Source organism: Marmota flaviventris, chromosome 6, assembly GCF_047511675.1.
Source record: "Marmota flaviventris isolate mMarFla1 chromosome 6, mMarFla1.hap1, whole genome shotgun sequence".
Taxonomy (NCBI): Eukaryota; Metazoa; Chordata; class Mammalia; order Rodentia; family Sciuridae; genus Marmota; species Marmota flaviventris.
Genome location: NC_092503.1, coordinates 122164907 through 122183088, shown reverse-complemented (window position 1 = coordinate 122183088; position 18182 = coordinate 122164907). Strand labels below are relative to the sequence as shown.

At 54.0% G+C, this 18182-nt stretch overlaps 1 protein-coding gene across 1 annotated transcript in view; it reads right to left on the bottom strand.

The window, feature by feature from the left end:
• The window catches only part of LOC139706138 (phosphatidylinositol-3,5-bisphosphate 3-phosphatase MTMR3-like), an 82029-nt gene extending 81385 nt beyond the window's left edge, over positions 1-644 (bottom strand). The window contains 2 exon segments of the mRNA XM_071613835.1: positions 93-168; positions 356-644. Coding sequence (XP_071469936.1) covers positions 93-168; positions 356-644 — 365 coding nt within the window.
• Between the last annotated feature and the right edge of the window lie 17538 nt (positions 645-18182).

Here is an 18182-nt window from a genome sequence, read left to right as displayed (position 1 = left end):
GTCTGCTGGCTTCTCTCTCACACAAACCCCAGGAATCAGCGTTAAATGCAAGAATGTTCCTGCTCCAAGGAGCCCTGCTGTCCTACTCTCACCTCACAGAGCGGCGGGTGCTCTGGGAGTGCAGGAGGGCAGGAGCATCTAGCTCACCTGCCTCGTTCACAAACGAGGCTGCATGGAAAGAGCGACAGAGTCCTTCAATTAAAGGGGGCTTCGTGGGCTGGAGGGAAGCGTTTGGCTTTGTTTGCAGTGGGATCTTCTCCGTTCATCACTCCCACACTCAGCCACTTTGCCATTTTTATGAGACACAGTAGACTATTTCATTAGAAAAGAAGAAGTACCCCTCCATGCCCGTCACCAGGAATCACACTGCAGATGCCGCTCCCCAGGCTGATTGGTGTGGGCTCAGAGGAGGTGCCTGCTGGTGCCTCATCTTTCTCTGCAGGGGGAAGCAGCTCATTCTCCTTCCCTCTGGGAGGCCTGGAGCAGGGGAATGGGGTGCAGGGGACCTGGGCACTGGGGGCCTCCAGGCTGTGGGTGTCTGAATTCCGGGCACCAGGGGCGACCCAAGTGCTCACTGAGGTGAGGAAGTGTGCTAAGGTTTCAAACTGAGCTGAAGTCACAGACAAACCAAGGACACAGGGCATTGGGCAGGGGAGTGTGGGGTCAGGGGTGAAGGGTCAGTAGAATGTGGGATCCAGGAACAAGTGTTGGGGAAGCATTTGCAGGGATGGTTCTGTCTCCACATTGACACCAAGAGTGGGCAGGATGAATTTCCTCGCCAGACCTGCAGACAGGCCATCTGGGTTCACCATGAGCTGCAGAGGCAGCTGAGGGAGACGGGGTTTCAAGCATCCTCCCCCCAAAATGTTACTGCAACCTGGGTAAAATATGCATGGATTCTAAAGTAAGAAAAGAAAACTGCAAAATCAAACGAACAGAAGTTTGAAAGTCTAGAAAAATGTCCTTCCAGGACAGTCCCTGGCTCCCAGAGCCCTTACTGGTGGCATGTGGAAATTCTCATGCTGTTCTGCTGAGCACCTCCAAGATACACTCATCCTAAATCCTCAAAGGCTTCAAGGACCCAGGACAAGCACAGAGCCTGACTCCACCTTTTGCTCCTGAGCCCTTAACAACCCAGTTCACAGAGTCTCCCATGGAAAGTCAGCACCAACTGGGTCGTGAGGAAGCTGGGAGGAGAGTCCAGGGTCAGGTGCCATGGATATTCACAGCCTTTCTGTCTTAGGAAACTCTATTTTATGTCTCCTAAATTTACATAATCCATGGTCCAATCCCCACTTCTCCTGCATTGCATTTCCCTTTAATTAAAGGTTGAGCCAAAATTGACCCCTTTGTCCTCTTTGACTGAAGTTCCTATGGGATCCAGTGAGTCTTGGGGAGGGGACCCCTGAGCTCGTTGGTCCTCTGTGAGGTCTTCTTAAGAGGGTCATCAGGGAAAGTGAGGGGAATGCAGCAGGACCGGGTAGTGGGGTGTGCAGACTGTGCTGCAGATCCTGGGAAGTCCCTCGTCCACGTCAGGGAGCAGGTGTGGGGCACAGCCCATGGGTCTGGGGAGCCCAACCTGGGATGGGATGTCCAGGCCCTGGTGTGACCTCACTAGGCCATGGTCTGGAGGCTGCCAGAGAACACCATCTCAGCTCAGGCCCGAGCTGGACCTGAAGGCGTCCAATGGAAATGTCCTCCACACACTTCCAACTGGCAGCAGGCTCTTCTTAAATGGTGGCCTGACTGATGCATCTCATGTCAGCAGTGACTTCTGTTGGACTGTAGACAGCCTGCTTCCTTGGCTGCCACCGTATTTGATGAAGCACAGAGATTTGGCATTGGGTCACAGCTGGGAAATTACGATGCCCAAATCTGGAACTGACCCCAGCCACAGGAGGCAGGCTCTCCTGACCCTGCTCACCACCCAGCCTCTTGCTGGGGCTTCCTGGGCAGGGACTCCCCACGCAGGCGTTGGTGGAGGCCTGCAGACTCCTTCCCACTAAGGATGCAGGGGCTCGGGGAGCGGCTGGTTCCTGGGGGGTCCCTCGGAGATGGAGTCTCACTTTCTTAAAGCAAGGAGGTGAGGCGTGGGGAGGGCCTGTCCTGCTGAGAGGCAGCTGACCAAGGCGCCAGGCGGCCAGTGCTCAGCATTCCCAGTTGCACCCCTGGGTTTGTTCCCTGATTCCCAGTTCGGCGGCTGCTCTCTCACTCCGTGTTTGTACAGCGCTTTCTGGTTCTGAGTTATCACAGAATGCTGTTTCCAAAACTTGACTCTAACAATATCAGACTGAGGAGCAGCCTTCAAAGTCTCCCAGCCCTGCCCCGCCTCCCTGTGCCCGCTTTGCCCACTCACACCAAGCTTGCTTGCACTTATGAGTTTAGTAAAAGAAGCTTCTTGTGTTGAGATCTCTACAGGGAAAAAGATTCAGAACACAAGCATGGGTCTGCCTCGGAATCACTGCACCCCAAAGCCTTACAGATACCCTCCGTGAGGGCCACCAGACGCCCTGTGTTGGAAGGACAGGATGTCCAGGGCGGGTCTCCAGAGGACCTCTCCTTCCCATCCTGGTGCAGCTCTGCCTCCGTGTTCCAGGGCCGTGCAAGCCTTGCGCCTCAGGGAAATGGTGAAACCCACCAGCAGGAGGGCAAAGACAGGCGCCTGCTGTCCCCAGGTCTTAACCACACCTGCACCACGGAGTCTTTTTTTTTTTTAAGTTCTGTTTTGCTTTCTGACAAATTATCGCATTTCCCTCCTTTCAGTGACTGGATACTCAGGGTCCCTACAGATCCTGCTGAGAGCCTCAGGCCCACTCAGACGCAGGCGCTGGACAGGAGGAGGCCACTGTGTCCTGCTGCATAGTTTCAACCAGCAGTAGGGGTATCTGTAAGGATAAATGCAGGACTTCCTCCAGAGGTGTCATTTCAACGTCGGCACACAGTCTGAGTGCCTGGAGGGACCACGGAGAAGAAGTGGAACCTTCTCAAAGTTCATTTTGGCCTCTGTCAAACACAAAGCGCGTTTCTCTTTCCAGTATGGAGTGCAGCAGGTCACACAGAAGTCACTGTCACAGCTCCGCCACCTGCCATGGGCCGGGCAGGACTGTGCTCCCTCAGAAGGAACCATCAGCCACATAGACACCACTCAGCCCAGACCTAGGTTGTCCATTTATAACCAAGTGTGTGTGGGTGTGTGAGTGTGTGTGTGTGGAGGGGGGGGAGTGCGTGTCTGTGAGAGTATGTCAGTTACTATGAGCTTATGTGTGTGTGCCTCTGAGCATGTGCTAGAGTGTGAGTGAGAGAGTGTGCCATGTGTGTTTGTGAACACGAGTGAGTGCATTGTGTGTATACATGAGTGTGAGTGTGTGTTTGTACATGAGTGTGAGTGCTCGCTGTGATTGTGCAAGTGCTTCAATCTTCCTCTTTCTCCTTTGTCTGTGGTTCAAGGGATAAAAATGAGTCAAACCTAAAGTGAGCCCCCGTGGGTGACAGCTCTGTGTGTCAGAGTAGCTTTATGCTGCACCCCCCCACACACAATGAGTAGTGATGGGGGGCTGCCTGGTAGGGCCCAGGATGTGGTGGCACAAGTCACCATTTGTGCCTACAGGAACCGTCCTCATTCTTGGTGCAGAAGCAGTCAAGGGAGCAGACGGAGGGACGAGAACCATCCTGGAGGATTGGGTGGGCACTGCTCTGGGCAAGGGAGCTGCTGTGCTCTCCAGGAAGGAGTGGGCACCACCTCGGAGAGACGCTGACCCACGGGGTGGGCAATGGGCATGCCCCGGTGACAGACTGGTGTGCGAGTGTATGTGAGCGTGTGCTTGCACGGATTCCTTTCCAACACCCATGTGACAGGCTCCGGGGAAGGGCCCGCTCCCTCCCCTGTTCTTCTGCTGGGTGGCTGGCCTGGGTGATCCAGGCAGGACTCCTGCCCCCGGGCTTCTGGTTGGGCTCAGCAATGGGGATCCTGTCGAGCCAGGGGGAGGCAGAGCAAGATCCGGGCTTCTGCGTCTCCTGCTTTCTCCTGGGGGGAGCCGGCTCCCCTCACTCTGATCATGTCAGCTCTCCACGTGCCCCTGCGATGGGCCTTCTCCTGGTCCCTGTCTCTGCCCCCCCTGCCCCCCGTCATTCCCTTGGGCCTCAGGGTGAGTTCTCGTGTGTGCAGCAGGACTATAACAAAATCCCGGAGGCAGCCTCTCTTCACAAAGATGACGCTTTACTGGGTGCACAGTTTGGAGGTGTGGGGACGTTGCTCAGCTCTGAGGAGGGCCTTCGCAGCCACGTCCCGTCTGGCAGGAAAGCATGTGAGAGGAAGAGATCACGGAGGAAATGGAGTCACTGGGCCCCACAGGCAGTCCCAACACAGTCCCAGCGAGGCAGCGACCCAGATTCACCAAGACCTCCCACGAGGCGTCACCTCTTAAAGGTCCATCACCCCAGACCACACCATGCTCAGGATGGTCATGTGCCTCTAGCACATGAGCCTTTGAGGGACACTGGGGCCATGTCCAGTAGGTAGCACAGCAGCTGGGACCACACTCGGGTGAGCATGGCTGCTGTGGCCTTGGGCACAGAAGCTGTCCACCAAAGCGGCTCAGTGCAGGGATGGGAATGGCCGGCACCATGGGGCTCGTGGCCATTCCAGTCCCAGGATATGGCCTCTGCGAGGAAACCCGCCACCTGCCGCTGGTTTGGTAACTTAAGATGATTCAGTTCCAGATTCTCCTCTTCCCTCAAGCCACCTCCCCGGCTCCAGTGAGCTCAAAAACAAGATGTTGAATTAAATGGAAACAGAATTGTGAAGCTGATTTTTGAGTCCCTTCTGGGACAGGCCAGATGTCCTTGTTTGGGCTCATCGTCCCAAGTTAGAGGAGCATCTAAGAAAATGGAATCGTTATGTGGCTCTGTTCTACCTCCGGACAGCGACCAAGAACAGAGACCCAGTTGTGGCCTGGTTCCTTCTGGCTCTAAAAATGGAAACCCAGGTTTCTGAAAAGACACGGAGTTATCTACGCAATGAAGGAAAAAATAAAACCAACGAGACTGTGGCCCCAGACTCCTCCTGGGGAGCAGCCTGCCACAGGCCCAGGCAACAAGGAGGTCAGTGCAGCGTGTGTTGCCCTGGGAGGACATGAAGTGTGTTTGCGGCATAGGACATGAACCCTTAGGAGTAGCCCTGAGGCCCAGGCTCAGGGAAGAGTGCCCCGAGTGGGCCAGACAGGAAGGAGACTGCAGAAGGAGCAGAGAAGCATCTGGGCCTGCTCAGGGGGGAAGCCAGGAGACTCCATGTCTTTGGGGTAACTGAGGAACATTCGGTGCACATACGGTTCAGCTGAATAGTGGTTCGCGGAGTTCATGGAATTCCCTCTTTGGCTTCTCACATGAATGAATGCCGTGCTGCACCCACAGGCACCTGGGTAGAGTGGTGCTGTGTCCCACAGCTTATTTGTATGCATGTTTGGACAGAGAAGGCCCCGGGAGCCATTGTGAAGAGGATGCTGCACTTCCCAGGCCACGACTGGAGGTGTGAGATGGCCACTCCTCGTCCACGGTGTGCCAGGAGGTCACATGCTGGTCACACTTGTCCTTCGACGTGAGCATGTTCCCAGGGACGCCCTCCTGAGAATGGGACAACACTGATGTGTCCCTCGGGATTGCAGGGTGTGATGGTGGCCCTGGAGGCCTGCAGGGCCCTGAGAGCTGGCATTGCCCTCGGCTTCCCCCTTCCCCTGTCTGCTCCTCCACCACAGGGCAGGTCCCCCAGGTGAGCTGAAGCTCCAAGAAAGTTCCCGATGACGTGGACGCCCCACTGAGCTGCCTGTCGAGAGCCGCTAGAATATTTGCCATCAGTCACATAGGAGGTGCGTATTATGACTGTAAACTGTGCCCACTGGAACCCGGCTTTCTCGTGATCCTCGTCACACTCACAGTGAGCGGCGGGATGATGTGCTTCTGGCTTTCACAACAATGATTTTAACTCATGGCAGCATTTAGACCTCCCAAGTTCACGGCAGGCTGTGGAAGGCAGGCTAGGAAAGGGGAGGACATTTCAACACCATCCTCAGGATGTCTCTGGTCTCACTTCTGGGAACGCGTTTCCTGATCCTTCTCTAAACATGAGGTGCTTCTTCACAGAGGCCAGATCTCGGTGGACACACAGGCCATCTGCTTACTCACTTGACTGACAGGTTGGCACAAAAGGACATCATTACTGGCCACAGAGTACTTCATCAGATGGAGGACCCACAGTCACCGACAGTCCCAGGGCCACTGTCAGGTTGGCTGCCGAGGGTCATTACCGACCTGATTAAGATGATGTTCTGGCCAGCAAGCTAAACACACCCCCCTTTCTCTAGAAAAGAGTGTGACTTCCAGATCAAAAAGCACGTGCCTATAAAGACTTCTGACCTTCATGGCTGAATTGTCCACATAGAACTGGACCAAATTAACTTCTCATGGACAGTGTGGGATGTGGAGGGCAGAGTGTCTTCCTGGGTACAGCCTTGCAGCTCTTCAGCTGCAAACAACGGTGACTTTTCTTTCCTATCATCATTAGCCATTTATATTTCTTATTTATGAATTTTCTGCCCCAATTTTTTAAATCAGGGTGTTTATGTTTTCTGTTAAAACCTTTTCTTTTATTGTGCATTTATATGCACACTGTACCTCAAAAATGTTTTGTCGCAGCTTATTTTAAAAAATACTTAAAAAATAAAAATATAGGCCAAAAATAGAGGAGAAAAGTGCAAAATAAGCAAACACAGCATGTATAACGTGGTCAGTACAACCGAGCCACACCTGGGCCTGAGATTCTTGACAAAACATGCAGAAAGAAAACCCTCTGAACCTTTTCCCAGAAAAAGCCAGGGTACCATTTCTTCAGAAAAAGCAAGTTAATAATTCTATCAAAACTTAAAGGAACTCGTGAGAATGGGTACAAAGGTTTGGGGAATTGTTGCTGAAATGTCTTCAGACAGGAACTTCAGAGCCCAGCAATTCTGCCCTTTCAGACTTGAAATCAGTCACAAGAAGCCTTGGGCCCATGGCTCCCTGCAACCCAGGAACAAGCCATGGGAGGGGCCAACAGCGAAGTCCCTAACTTCTCAAGTTCTCGTGGGAAGACGTGTCTCAGTTCTCACGTGGTATACACAGAAGCCAAAAAATTAAACATGCTGTTTATTGTGCTGAGGATTTTGTCAGTGACGGTGTCCTATCCCGTCTTCCCCATAAAACCCCACTAGAAAGCCATGATAATAAAGCAAAGCACAGAAATCCCCCCAAGCCAGCTGGCTCTCATCAAATCCTTTTTGTTGACTGGCACCGATCCAAGGACTTTTTTTTTTTTTTTTTTTTTTTTTGGGAAAGTCACTGATTCAGGAAACTGAGGCCAAGAAAACCTCAGTGCACTGCCCCAAATTACTCAGCTAATTAGCAGCAAAACTAGGATGAGAATTGCAGACTCCTAATTTTTGACTCCCCAAAACAAGAATAATGATCTTCAGATGTGAAGGGGAAGAGCAGAGGCTCAAGCATGTGAACCAAACAGCTGAGGAGCGGAGAAGAGGGTGTCCCTGGTGCCGAGGGATTGCGCCCCAGGCTTAGAGGGCTGGAGGCTTAGAGGAGCCAGGTGGGGAGCCCTGGGTGCGAGAGGACCTGCAGGTGTGGGGCAGTCACAGGAGCAGCAACCGCGGGGCCCCAGGGGCACCAGGAGCCTGGGTGCCTAACCGGGAATTCAAGGTCCTGCTGGGGAGCAAGAGGACAGCTGGCCCAGAAGAGGGACTGAGAAGGACTTGGAGATGGAGCGACTCACGACAGATGGAGTGATTCTGTGTGATTCTGACTCAGAAGTAGAGCCTCTGGAGGAAATCTGCTGACTGCTGAAGAGCAGCAGGACGGGATTTCTTGCCCATCCAAGTCCCAAATTCCAACAAATAAATGTTTTTAAAAGACAGTCCTTCAAGGAGAGCGTCACTCTTGAACACAGGATGACAGGAAGCCGGGAAGTACTCAAACCAAGAGCGGAGGGTCGGTTGGGAGCACACATGGCGAGCACTGTGGCACCTGACGTCCTCGCAGAGGAGTCTCAGAGGGAAAAAAAGAGAAGAGACACAGGAGGAAAAATGGGAGAAAAAAAATCTTGAGCCAAAGAAATGACCTTTCTCCAGAGGGCTCCGGCCTGCTGGGCACTAAGAGGAATGAGTGAAAGTCAGAAGGAGGACTGCGGTGAGCCCCACGGTGTGTCGGTGAAACTGCAGAATCCTGCGCATAAGAAGATCAATCCTAGTAACTTCTCAAAAGAAAAAACACGGGGCCTATCAAGAGTTTTCTTAAAACTCAGATCATGTCAGACTCCCAACGCCATGAGATCAGAGCATCAATCTTCTAAGAAAAAGATGATTTTGAACCTGGAAATGCATCCTAACCTCACCGACCATCAAGTGAAATCAAAATAACGTTTTTGGAGAAGCAAAAACAGGAAGCATGTGCCCCAGTTCAGCCAGATGGAAGCCAGTCTCGCACCCTGCAGGGTGGGTGGAGGGACTCCGCCACCTGCTTCTCACTGCGCGGGGCTGCGGCTCTCCAGCTGAAGCCACTGCAAGGGACCGGGCAGCCTTGACTGCGAGGCCCGGGCAGGCCAGGGCAGGTGGGATCTCTCCCTCTTCACGGGCCCATTTAAACAGGTTGGTTTGCAGTGAGCTGCTTCCCATCCCAATGGCCTGTCTCGGAACACTAGGTGGATGTCCCGTCCGGCAGGACACATCAACGTGGGCAGCGAACCTAGATGGGGAGGAATGAAGGGACAAGAGACATGAAGGTGACAGCAAGACAAAAATTCTGATCAAGCTGCAAACTTTTATTGTTCACACAGGGGTATTTATATGCTGGGGATGGGGAAGCTCTCTAATCAACAATTGCTGGATGTAGATGGTAAAACTGCCAGGTGCAAGATGTCTGATGATCCTGATAACCGCAGGATGTTCCAGGGAGATAGGTGGCTGCAGGATGCCTCCCAGGCAGGATGTCTCCCAGGGGGCTGTCAGGCTAAGCTTTGAAGGAGAATTTCCTTCTAGTCCCTGACAGGTGGACAGTGCAGGAAAGCACCTGTCACGGGGAGGGCTACCAGGTGGCTCCTGGTGACCAGATGACCAAAGTCCTGGGACCACCCCGGGGATTGCTGCCTCCCAGGCTGGGGAGCTTAAAAGATAAAACAACAGTGCAGTAAGAACTCACTAATCATGACTGATTTGGGCAGAGAGCCTCAGAGTCTGATTAAGAAGGCTTCGTAGAAATCTAATGAGGAGACAGTGTTGACTAAAACGGGGATATGAAGGGTGCCCCACCGGGAAGCTGGGACAGGGACAGCCGAGGGTCGTTCTCTGACGCAGAAAAGGCCCTGGACGAAGCGAGTCTGATCCCTTTGGCAGCCCTCATGTGGCGGCTCCTGAGAGGACGTGCACGTGGCTTCTGGAATGAAGTGGCCGCGGCTCCGCAGGCCCTGTACACTCTGCCATGTAGGACGGGCCGCGGCACCCGGGGCTCACAGACCGGGGGCGCAGCGACTCTATTCCCCGTGAGCGCTGCTGTCCTAGAGGAAGGCCAAGGTCACTGTAAAAGGCGCTGTGAACCTAGAAGGGTGGCATCTTCCGCATCAAAATCTCCACCCCTAATCCTCTTGATAGAAGCCTTGGGTGGGTTTACTGTGGCTTAGGCTTATCTGAATTAATTCTCTTGAAAAGGTAGCTTCTAAATTAGTGAAGCAGGCTGGGGCTGGGGCTCAGCGGTACAGCACTCACCTACACGTGTGAGGCCCTGGGTTCAAGCCTCAGCACCACATAAAAATAAATAAATAAAAGTATTGTGTCCAACTGCAAATAAAAATAAATATAAAAAAATCAACGAAGCATTCCTTTTATTTATTATTTATTTACTTTCCTTGGTCACGTTCCTCTGAGGATGAACCAGTAGAACAATGAGCAGTTTGAGCAAGGAGGAGCTTGAAGCAGCCACTCAGCCTCACTGCCTTAGGGAGCCGTGACCTGGATGTCCACCCACAAGCCCCCTCTCCGTTCCCTGTGGTGTCCTCCAGGAAGTAGGGAAGGTAGACCCTCTGCGCAGATGGCCTTTGGGCTCTTGGCCTGACAAGTGCCTCTTCCTCCAAAGACATCAGCTCCATCTGGGGTGCACGGTGTGGCACGTTTCATTCCCCCTGGCCCTCTGCTGAGGGATGTTGTGCAGTGAACCACCTGCACAACAATGTCTGGAAAACGTGCCTGACAACAAGAAACCCGAAACAAACATTGAGAAAGATCCAAAGGATGGAATATCACACAAATATGCAAAGTCAGACTGTAGGAGAATGTTCACTGAATGTTTTCAGGGTCATTTTGCGAAAGAAAATAACAAGCTATAAAGAGTGTAAAATGTTTACTCGCACAATGTCACTTATCTCATGTATCCAGAGTGGTGCCACTTTCCCTCTTTCCACAGGGTCTCCTTGGCTGTAGATATTACCTACGCACCTTCCAGAGTGGCCTGCGTGCACGGATGTCCTTCTCCTTTCTGTGCTGTGCCCTATTGTTGATGGACACTGAACTCCATGTGCACAGCACCACGCCTGCGCCTGAATGGAGCACATGCATTTTTCCTGCAGACACCTGGCAGCCTTCTTATGCTCAGCAACACCTTGCAGCTATTTGGCACCGTGTTTGTGGGTTGTTTTAAACTTCCAAATCTCCAACAAAAAACACAAAAATGGAAATGACACAGCACTAAATAGGCTGTAGAGAGGACACCTGTCTGCAGCACCGAGCTGGACCCAGAAGGCCGAGCAGCACTGGTGCCACCTCAGTGGGGAGCAGGCAGGCTGGGACACTCAGATTCTGTTGCTCTTTGCATGTGCAAGACTGAGCAGGAAAGCACAAGTGTGCACAGAAAAGAAAAGGCAACGGCTGGGGCAGGGCTCAGTGGTGGAGCGCTCGCTGGCACGGGTGAGGCCCTGGCTCCATCCTCAGCAGCCCGTCAAAGTGAACAAATAAAATAAAGGTGTTGTGCCTATCTATAACTAAAGGGAAATGTTGAAAATAGATAGATAGACAGACAGATAGATAAATAGATAGACAGACAGACAGATAGACTTGAAGATGCAGGCGCCACAGTTGCAGAGGGCGGTCTGCAGTGAAACCAGCAGATCCTGGTCTTTGCTGTTTCTGTTGCACATAAGCAAAGTCACTTGGTTGTGTATCCAGCCGTCTGGGTGAGTCCCCGGGCTCCACCGAGTGACTGCTTTCTGTACACAGGGCTACTCCTCAGCCTGCCCCGCATCCTGCCCACGGGGGTCAGGATCCCCCAAATGCAGTGGCATTTAATCTCCTTCATGTGAGAGAACGGTGACTTCCAATCAAAGTCACCACGGCCAGGTTTTATTTTTCTTTGAGGAATTTCAGGCCTCAAGCGCTGACTGGCAGCAGATGTGCCCAGGGTCAAGCGTAGCCTGGTGAAGGGGGCCTCGCGGGAGGGCAGCCTGGCCCTGGGGGGATCGCGTTTCACTTCCCTTGGCGGAGCCCCACCCAGCACCTGGGAAAACAGACCCCCAACTCCTGCTTCAGAGGAGGGTTAATTTAATTAGCAGAAAACAGCATCAATAAACATGAGCTCAGCAGCTCTGACCCCAGGGCCCTGGCCAAGCTGCCCGGGACACTCCCTCTGGCCTGGCACTGCTCCCTGCCTCCGTGGCTCTCCTGTGGCCCTCTGGAGTCCCCCACCACCCCTGAGAAGAAGGGGCTCTTCCTGTCCACTGCCTGCCCACTGCCCAGCTCCACAGCTAGGTGACCACTGCCCCCCAGGGCGCTTCCACCTGGCTGACCTGAGGGCCTCAGCAGGCCAGTCCCCTCCCCGGTCCTTCCCGGGAGTTCTGGCATCCTGCGTGCTGAGGTGCAAGGTGGTCAGCGCCAAGGCTTGCAGAGGAAGAACCGCAAACACAGCGGTGCATACGGAGCTGCATTGGTGTCCCCAGATCGGTGACAGTCCCAGGGGCGAGGACAGGTTTCCCCAGGCTCTCTGCACCCTGGGCAAGGGGAGGACTCAGCACTCAGCTCGGAAACAGAAGGAAGGTTCCTCATCAAAGGTCGAGACCTCGCCTGCCAGGTCTCAGAGGAGCAAAGTCACACAAGAAGTACCAGGAACACGCTCTGCAAATGACAAGCTGCCCCATCCGTGTGGCACTCACATTGGTCGGGACTCTGCCAGGGAAGCCGGGCACCAGAGCACCAGCCAGAGGTGACAGCGGCACTCTTGCCTTAATAGTTGACATTGGCATGCACAAATGGCCGTGACACGTGAGGGAGAGCCACAGGGATTGGCAGCTGGTGTCTGTGCCTGTTCAGACAGCAGTGCCTCGCGGCTCGGATACAGCAAGCGTGGCAAAGGCAGCGCGGGTTGCTGCTGAGGTCCTCCGCTCCACGTATCACACGGCACCTGGCGGGAATGAGGCTGTGTGAGGTGGCCGGCAGGTTAGCGCCCTGCTCTTTTCCTTCGGCAGCGAGAGAAGTCCTCCTAGGCCACGCTAAGCTAAGTCCTGCCTGTGTGGCCAGAGGCTGCCGGGACGGGGCCCTGAGCAAGTGGCCCAGTGGGTCAGGGGGCGCAGGTCCCCACTGGGAAGGTGGGCTCTGCTGCTCCCTCAGAATCTCGGGACAGGCTCAGGATGTGCGTGTGCGTGTGCACGTGTGTAGACTGGATGTGAACACGTGGGTAAATCTTTATACACAGACTGAATATCCCTTACCTGAAACCCGTGGGACAGAAGCTTTTCATATCTTGGTGTTTTTCAGATATTGGAATATTTCATGCTTTACCCACTGAGCTTTCCTAATCCCAAATATTAAACCCAAAATGCTCCAAACTCTGAGACCATTTGGTGCTGAAAGCACTTCATCTTCCGGAGCACTGTGAACTCTGGGTTTCCTGGGGGCTGCTTGGTGGCCCTGAGCGTAGGACGGGCACGGCTGCACACTGCCTCCTTCCTCTCTGATGCCGTCTTTGCTTCCCAGCTCACTGAGGGCGTCTGCTGGACCTGCAGGGCTCAGTTCTGCGACGGGAGGGACCTGTCTGCCCTGCTCCCCACCATAGCCCAGGGCATGGAGCAGTGCCTCGAAGGCAGCAGCCTTCAATCAATACTTGTTGAATAAAGGAATGGACACAGTGATAATCTTGAAGTGGACTCTGGTCCTGTCAGGACTGTGGCTACAAACGGAGCCACTTCATGAGACTCGGTCCTCACCTGCCCTGGCTCTTAGCCCACCTGCCAATGCAGGAGAGTTCTGTTGCCAGAGCTTTTTAGGGCTCCCCCAGGACGGCTCCCAGGGCTCCCCAACAGGTCTAGTTGGTACCTCAGGACATCAACCGCCTCCAACCACGCTGCTGCCCTGCAGGGTGTGTCCAAGCCCATCAGATCTTGCTGGTGTAACTCGGGATAGCTGCAGTGACAGACCTGGCCTCCTGCCTCCCAGCCCCGGGGCTGCTCCCTCCTGCGGGCCCAGGCCACCCCTGTCACTGGGAAGCAGGAAGCCCCTCTTCCCACAGGTGTTAGCAGGCCCAGCATTTCCATGGCCCCTGGGCACGGTCGTGAGATGCAGTAATGGGGGAACACCTCCTGCAGGCGATGCCAGGACTCCCTTTCCTTCAGGTGAACGCTCCTTGTGGCGCTCCCCACCTGCCCAGGCCCAGGGGCTGCCTTGCCGGATCAGCAAGAGGCCCACGCATGAGGGGAACCAGGGGAAGCTCCCAGGACCCAGGCTGGTGGCCCCCCTGCTCTGACCATGCCGTGTGTGCCTCCACTAAGGGAATGACGGGAGCACAGGCAGTGGGCCCCGTGATGGCCCAGAACCAGCAGGGGGCTGGGACCGGCCCAGGGCCACAGGCAGAGTTTCCACATTGCCCCTTGGCACACAGACTGGTCTAAACTGGATTCTTCTCTCCTTCTGCCAGGTGGGGACACAGTCACCTCCCTGGTGGCCTAATTTTGCTGGTGCTTCCCTCTTGGGCAGAATGGCCACTCCCATCCCAGGCCTTTTCCTGCTGTCCTTCAGGCAGTGGCTTCTGCAGGGTCTTCCTGGGGGCCCAGGACTACCCAGTGCAAAGCTCTCACCATGGGCCCAGGTCCTGGGCACCGGGCACACACAGCCCTGGCACTGCGGGGGCTCCACAGCCTCTGTCATCTGCTTCCTGTCTGAGAGGCCACATCTGAGGCTTGGCCTACGCCCGTCTGCTCTTGGAGCTCTTAGGATTTTATTCCTTTGGCTTCACCCCACGTCCTGTGGATGCCTGCATGTGACACCCTGTGACTGAGGTGCTGCTTCCCTGACCCTCCCAGGGAAGAGGACCCTTGCTCCCTCTGGCCCGACTTGCATGGCGTCCTCAGAGATTAACCTGGTAACACCCTCCGGGCCCCTGGCACAGAACTGCAGGGGCTTGGCCTGCTTCCTTTGCTAGAACAGAATACTGCAGCCAGGTTACGTAGAGGCATCTGGCTCGGAGGTCAGGAGCCTAGGAGTCCAGGAGCCTGGCACTGGCACGTGGTGAGGTCTCCTGCTGGGCTGAGACGTGGCACAGCGGGTTGCCTGGGCTCTCTTCTGCTAAAGCCACTAATGTCAGCAGAGGCCTGCCACCCCCATGACCTTATCTGACCCTAACCACCTGCCAAAGGTCCCACCTCCAAATTAACATGAATTTGGGGATGAGGTTTCCAACATGAGTCATGGAGACAGCAGCTGTCTCCCCACTGTGCTTTTACTAAGCTAAGAGTGCTTTAAGAAAACGGTGGCCCTCGTCCCCCCACCCCTCACTTTCCCTCATTGACCCCACCACACAGCCTGAGGGACGAGGCCTCCCCTGCTCCCTCGGGACTAGCGGTACTGACTGGCCGGCATGTTCTACCTCTAGCAGGCCCGAGTGGACTGGAGATGGCCACCTCACCTTGGCCTGGCATTCTTGGTGAAAGCCCCTTGGTCCCACTTGTGCTAGGATCTGAGGATGGCCTGATGGCCGAGCCTTTCCCATGGGTGAGCTTCTGGATCTCTCAGTTCCTGTCTCTGTGGGAGAAAAGGGGACACCAAGAGCCAGATGATGTGGCCTCACTGAGCATCAGCAGAGCGCACAGTGACCTTCTGTGAAAGCTCAGACCCTGAGAACACCAAACCACAGACCTACGGAGTCAGAACCAAGCCTGCTGCCCATCTCCTGCTGGCCCCCTGCTGGAGGGCAGAGCCCCTCACATGGGGGTGCTGGGGGCCTAGACAGTCTCAGAAGTAACCCAGCACCCCCTGAGCTGGACCCACAGAGTGCTCTGTGTCCTCTGGGTGCCCAGAGCTGCTCCTGCCACATAAAATTGATCCTGGGAACTTTAGAGAAATGTGTGGCCTAATGTACTGAGGCTGGAAGTCACCGAGGAGCCACGGAGAGGGAGAAGAGTCTCTCACAAATAATTAACTGTCTGTGTGTGGAATAGAAATCTGGCTTTCCTAATCAACAGCCAGTGCTGCTGGACGTCCACCAGGCAGGGCCACCAGGCTCAGCTGTCAGGAGTCCCAGCCTCATGCAGGCTCAGTGGGGAGTGGTTGTGGCTCTGTGGCAGGAAGCTGTGGTGTTGGGATTGGCTGCACATCAAGAAGGAGACACGTGGAGTAGCATGTGACAGAGCCCTCAGTGCAGGGCACAGGAGGCTGGAAGGCAGGTGTGGCTGGGGCCTCGGGTGGAGGTACCATGGGGTCAGGGCAGGTGCTCCCATGGGTTGTCCTGGGCAAGGTGCTGGGGTGGAAATGCACACAGCCCTGCCCTACCCTGGGGCCCTGGCAGGGCACTGAGGGAGGACACCTAGCCAGGACTGAGGTGGGGCTTGAAGGCAGGTCTGCTCCCCAGTCCTCAGATTCTCCCTGTGGTCCCCAGGCTCCCACCACCTCATAAGGGGAAGCCTGGGCCTCTCCATTTTCTCCTCCCAGGAAGTAGAAAAATCATCCTTTGGGTAAACTCTCACAGGACAAAACACCAAGCCAGACCCTCCTGTGCTGGGATCATAGCCTCTTTCAAATGCTAATGAGGCTCAGCTTTGTCACCAGGTGCCACAGAATCCTTATCTCCTTAGAAAGGTCCCTTTCTGCCAAACACTGCCTTTCGGTGGAGTTTGTCCCCACCCTGCAGCAGATTGGATTGCAAGGGAACACTTCTAATCAACTCTGTAAACAAAGAGTGCTACCAGAGTTAAAAGGAGGAAAATCACCTATTCAAGGTGAGAAGCTGTTAATAAAAGTGCAAATTAGAGTCCAGGCTTCTGATCTTTCAAATTAGGGCTCCTAGAAATAGAGAATCTCTGGGAATCAGGTCTCCTGGCAGAAGAGCCTGCTGTTAGGGGACAGATGAGGGCGATGGGGACCGAGGTTAAGGGGATATTCCATCAACTGGGCCCACCCCCAAGAAGCAATTCACCTCCAGCCCTGCCTGGCCTCAGTGGACAGGACATGTCACATTCCTCAGCAGGCTACCTGTTACCTGCAGGAGACATGCAGGCCCCAAATAATGTTGATAAGAGGAAGCCAAGTTACCCTGAAGGGGGGACTTGTGTGACCAGATCTGGAAACTCTGGAGATAAGGGTAGTGCCTCCTAACCATAAAATTGTAAGAATATATGGTTAAGGATCCAATTAGAACCAGTGGGCCAAGGTGACCTAGGTTGCCATGGTAGTGAGGACTTAAAGTCTGATGTCATCTTCATGTCAATCAAAAGTCAAGAGTTGGACCTGGGTGGGACTCTCTGGAAACTTCTCTGGGACCCCAGTAAAACGAGAGCAGGAGAGGCACATTGTCACTCTCCTCTCTGAGAGGACACACTTTCTCCCTCAAGTGTCCCCTTTCCCTTTTCCTATCCCTTCAATAAACTCATGCCTGTCACTCTGAGCCATGTCTGAAGTCTTTCTGACTTGATTTAAGAATTCGGGTTTGAAGAGGGGGTCTTCGCCTTGCCTCGGTTTCTCTGCAGGCCCAGCCCTGGGACTCTGCGAGGCCCTGGAGGGGTGCAGGGCGTTGGGGAGGGGGCACTGTGCAGCCTGGGCACTCGGGTGTGCTCTTGATTTTGAAGTCTGGAGATGTTAGTGGGATCCTTTTGAAGGCAGGCGAGTCACTAGGAAGAAGTGGCTGCTTCGTTTTGGAGAAATGGCTTTGGGCATTTCTACAGGGGGCAGGGGACAGAGTCCAGAGTCCCTTGTGCCTCTCCAGGCAGGACTCGGGAAAGGACAAAGTCCTGACCACCAGGAGGGTGCTTTTCCTTCTCTCTGTGTGTCTCATTTCTTTCTTGACTACCAAAAAACAAAATGACATTTAAAAGTATAAATGCTTCATAAATTGGAACTTGGCTCTGCTGACCAGATATTTCAAAACTCTCTGTGCCCTGAAGAGCTCCACTAGGGAGAAGCAAACCCGTTTGTGTTTAATGATGATCAGAGGATTCTCCCCCCAGCCAGGGAGGTGGCAGCAAGACTGCAGCCACTGCTCTCGTCCCACTCTTCCCAAGGAGGCAAGTTTATTTGAAGGAGTCTTACTTTTCCCAAATATGATATACACGTGGCTGTTCTTTGAATGTTTTGGATGAAGGAGGAAATAATCACAGAGCCAAATCTACAGGTGAGCAATTAACAACACGGTAGGGTTCATCTTCCCAAAGTGGCCTTGTCCCTTATACAGTCGAAGTCATGGATCTGTTATAGTTAAACCTTCGTCCCAGGGTTTCATAAACTGACTTCCAGACCACTCACATATAATCGAATCAAGCCTTCATTGAAGCACACTGGTGGCGGCTGACCAGAACATAAAGCTGTTCCTCTGATCAGCCCTGAACAATTGCAAGGGTGCTCCTTGTAGGCCTGAAAACCACAAAAGGGATGTTCAGGGGGTCTAGCCAATGCAAGCCAGCCAGGTTACAGAAGCAGGAGAGTGCAGTCAAGCGGAGGTAAGCCTAACCAATCACAGTTAGCCCAGTCACCACAGTTACAGAAACAGAGCCCCATTACCCTAGTTACAGAAACAATGCCCCATTGGGTAGTTCCATGTTCTTAAAGGTTCCTATAGCAAGAGGAAAAGAACATCTTGCCCCAGTCATGACTCTTCTACTTGGCATGGTTGTTATGATGAAGTCATAA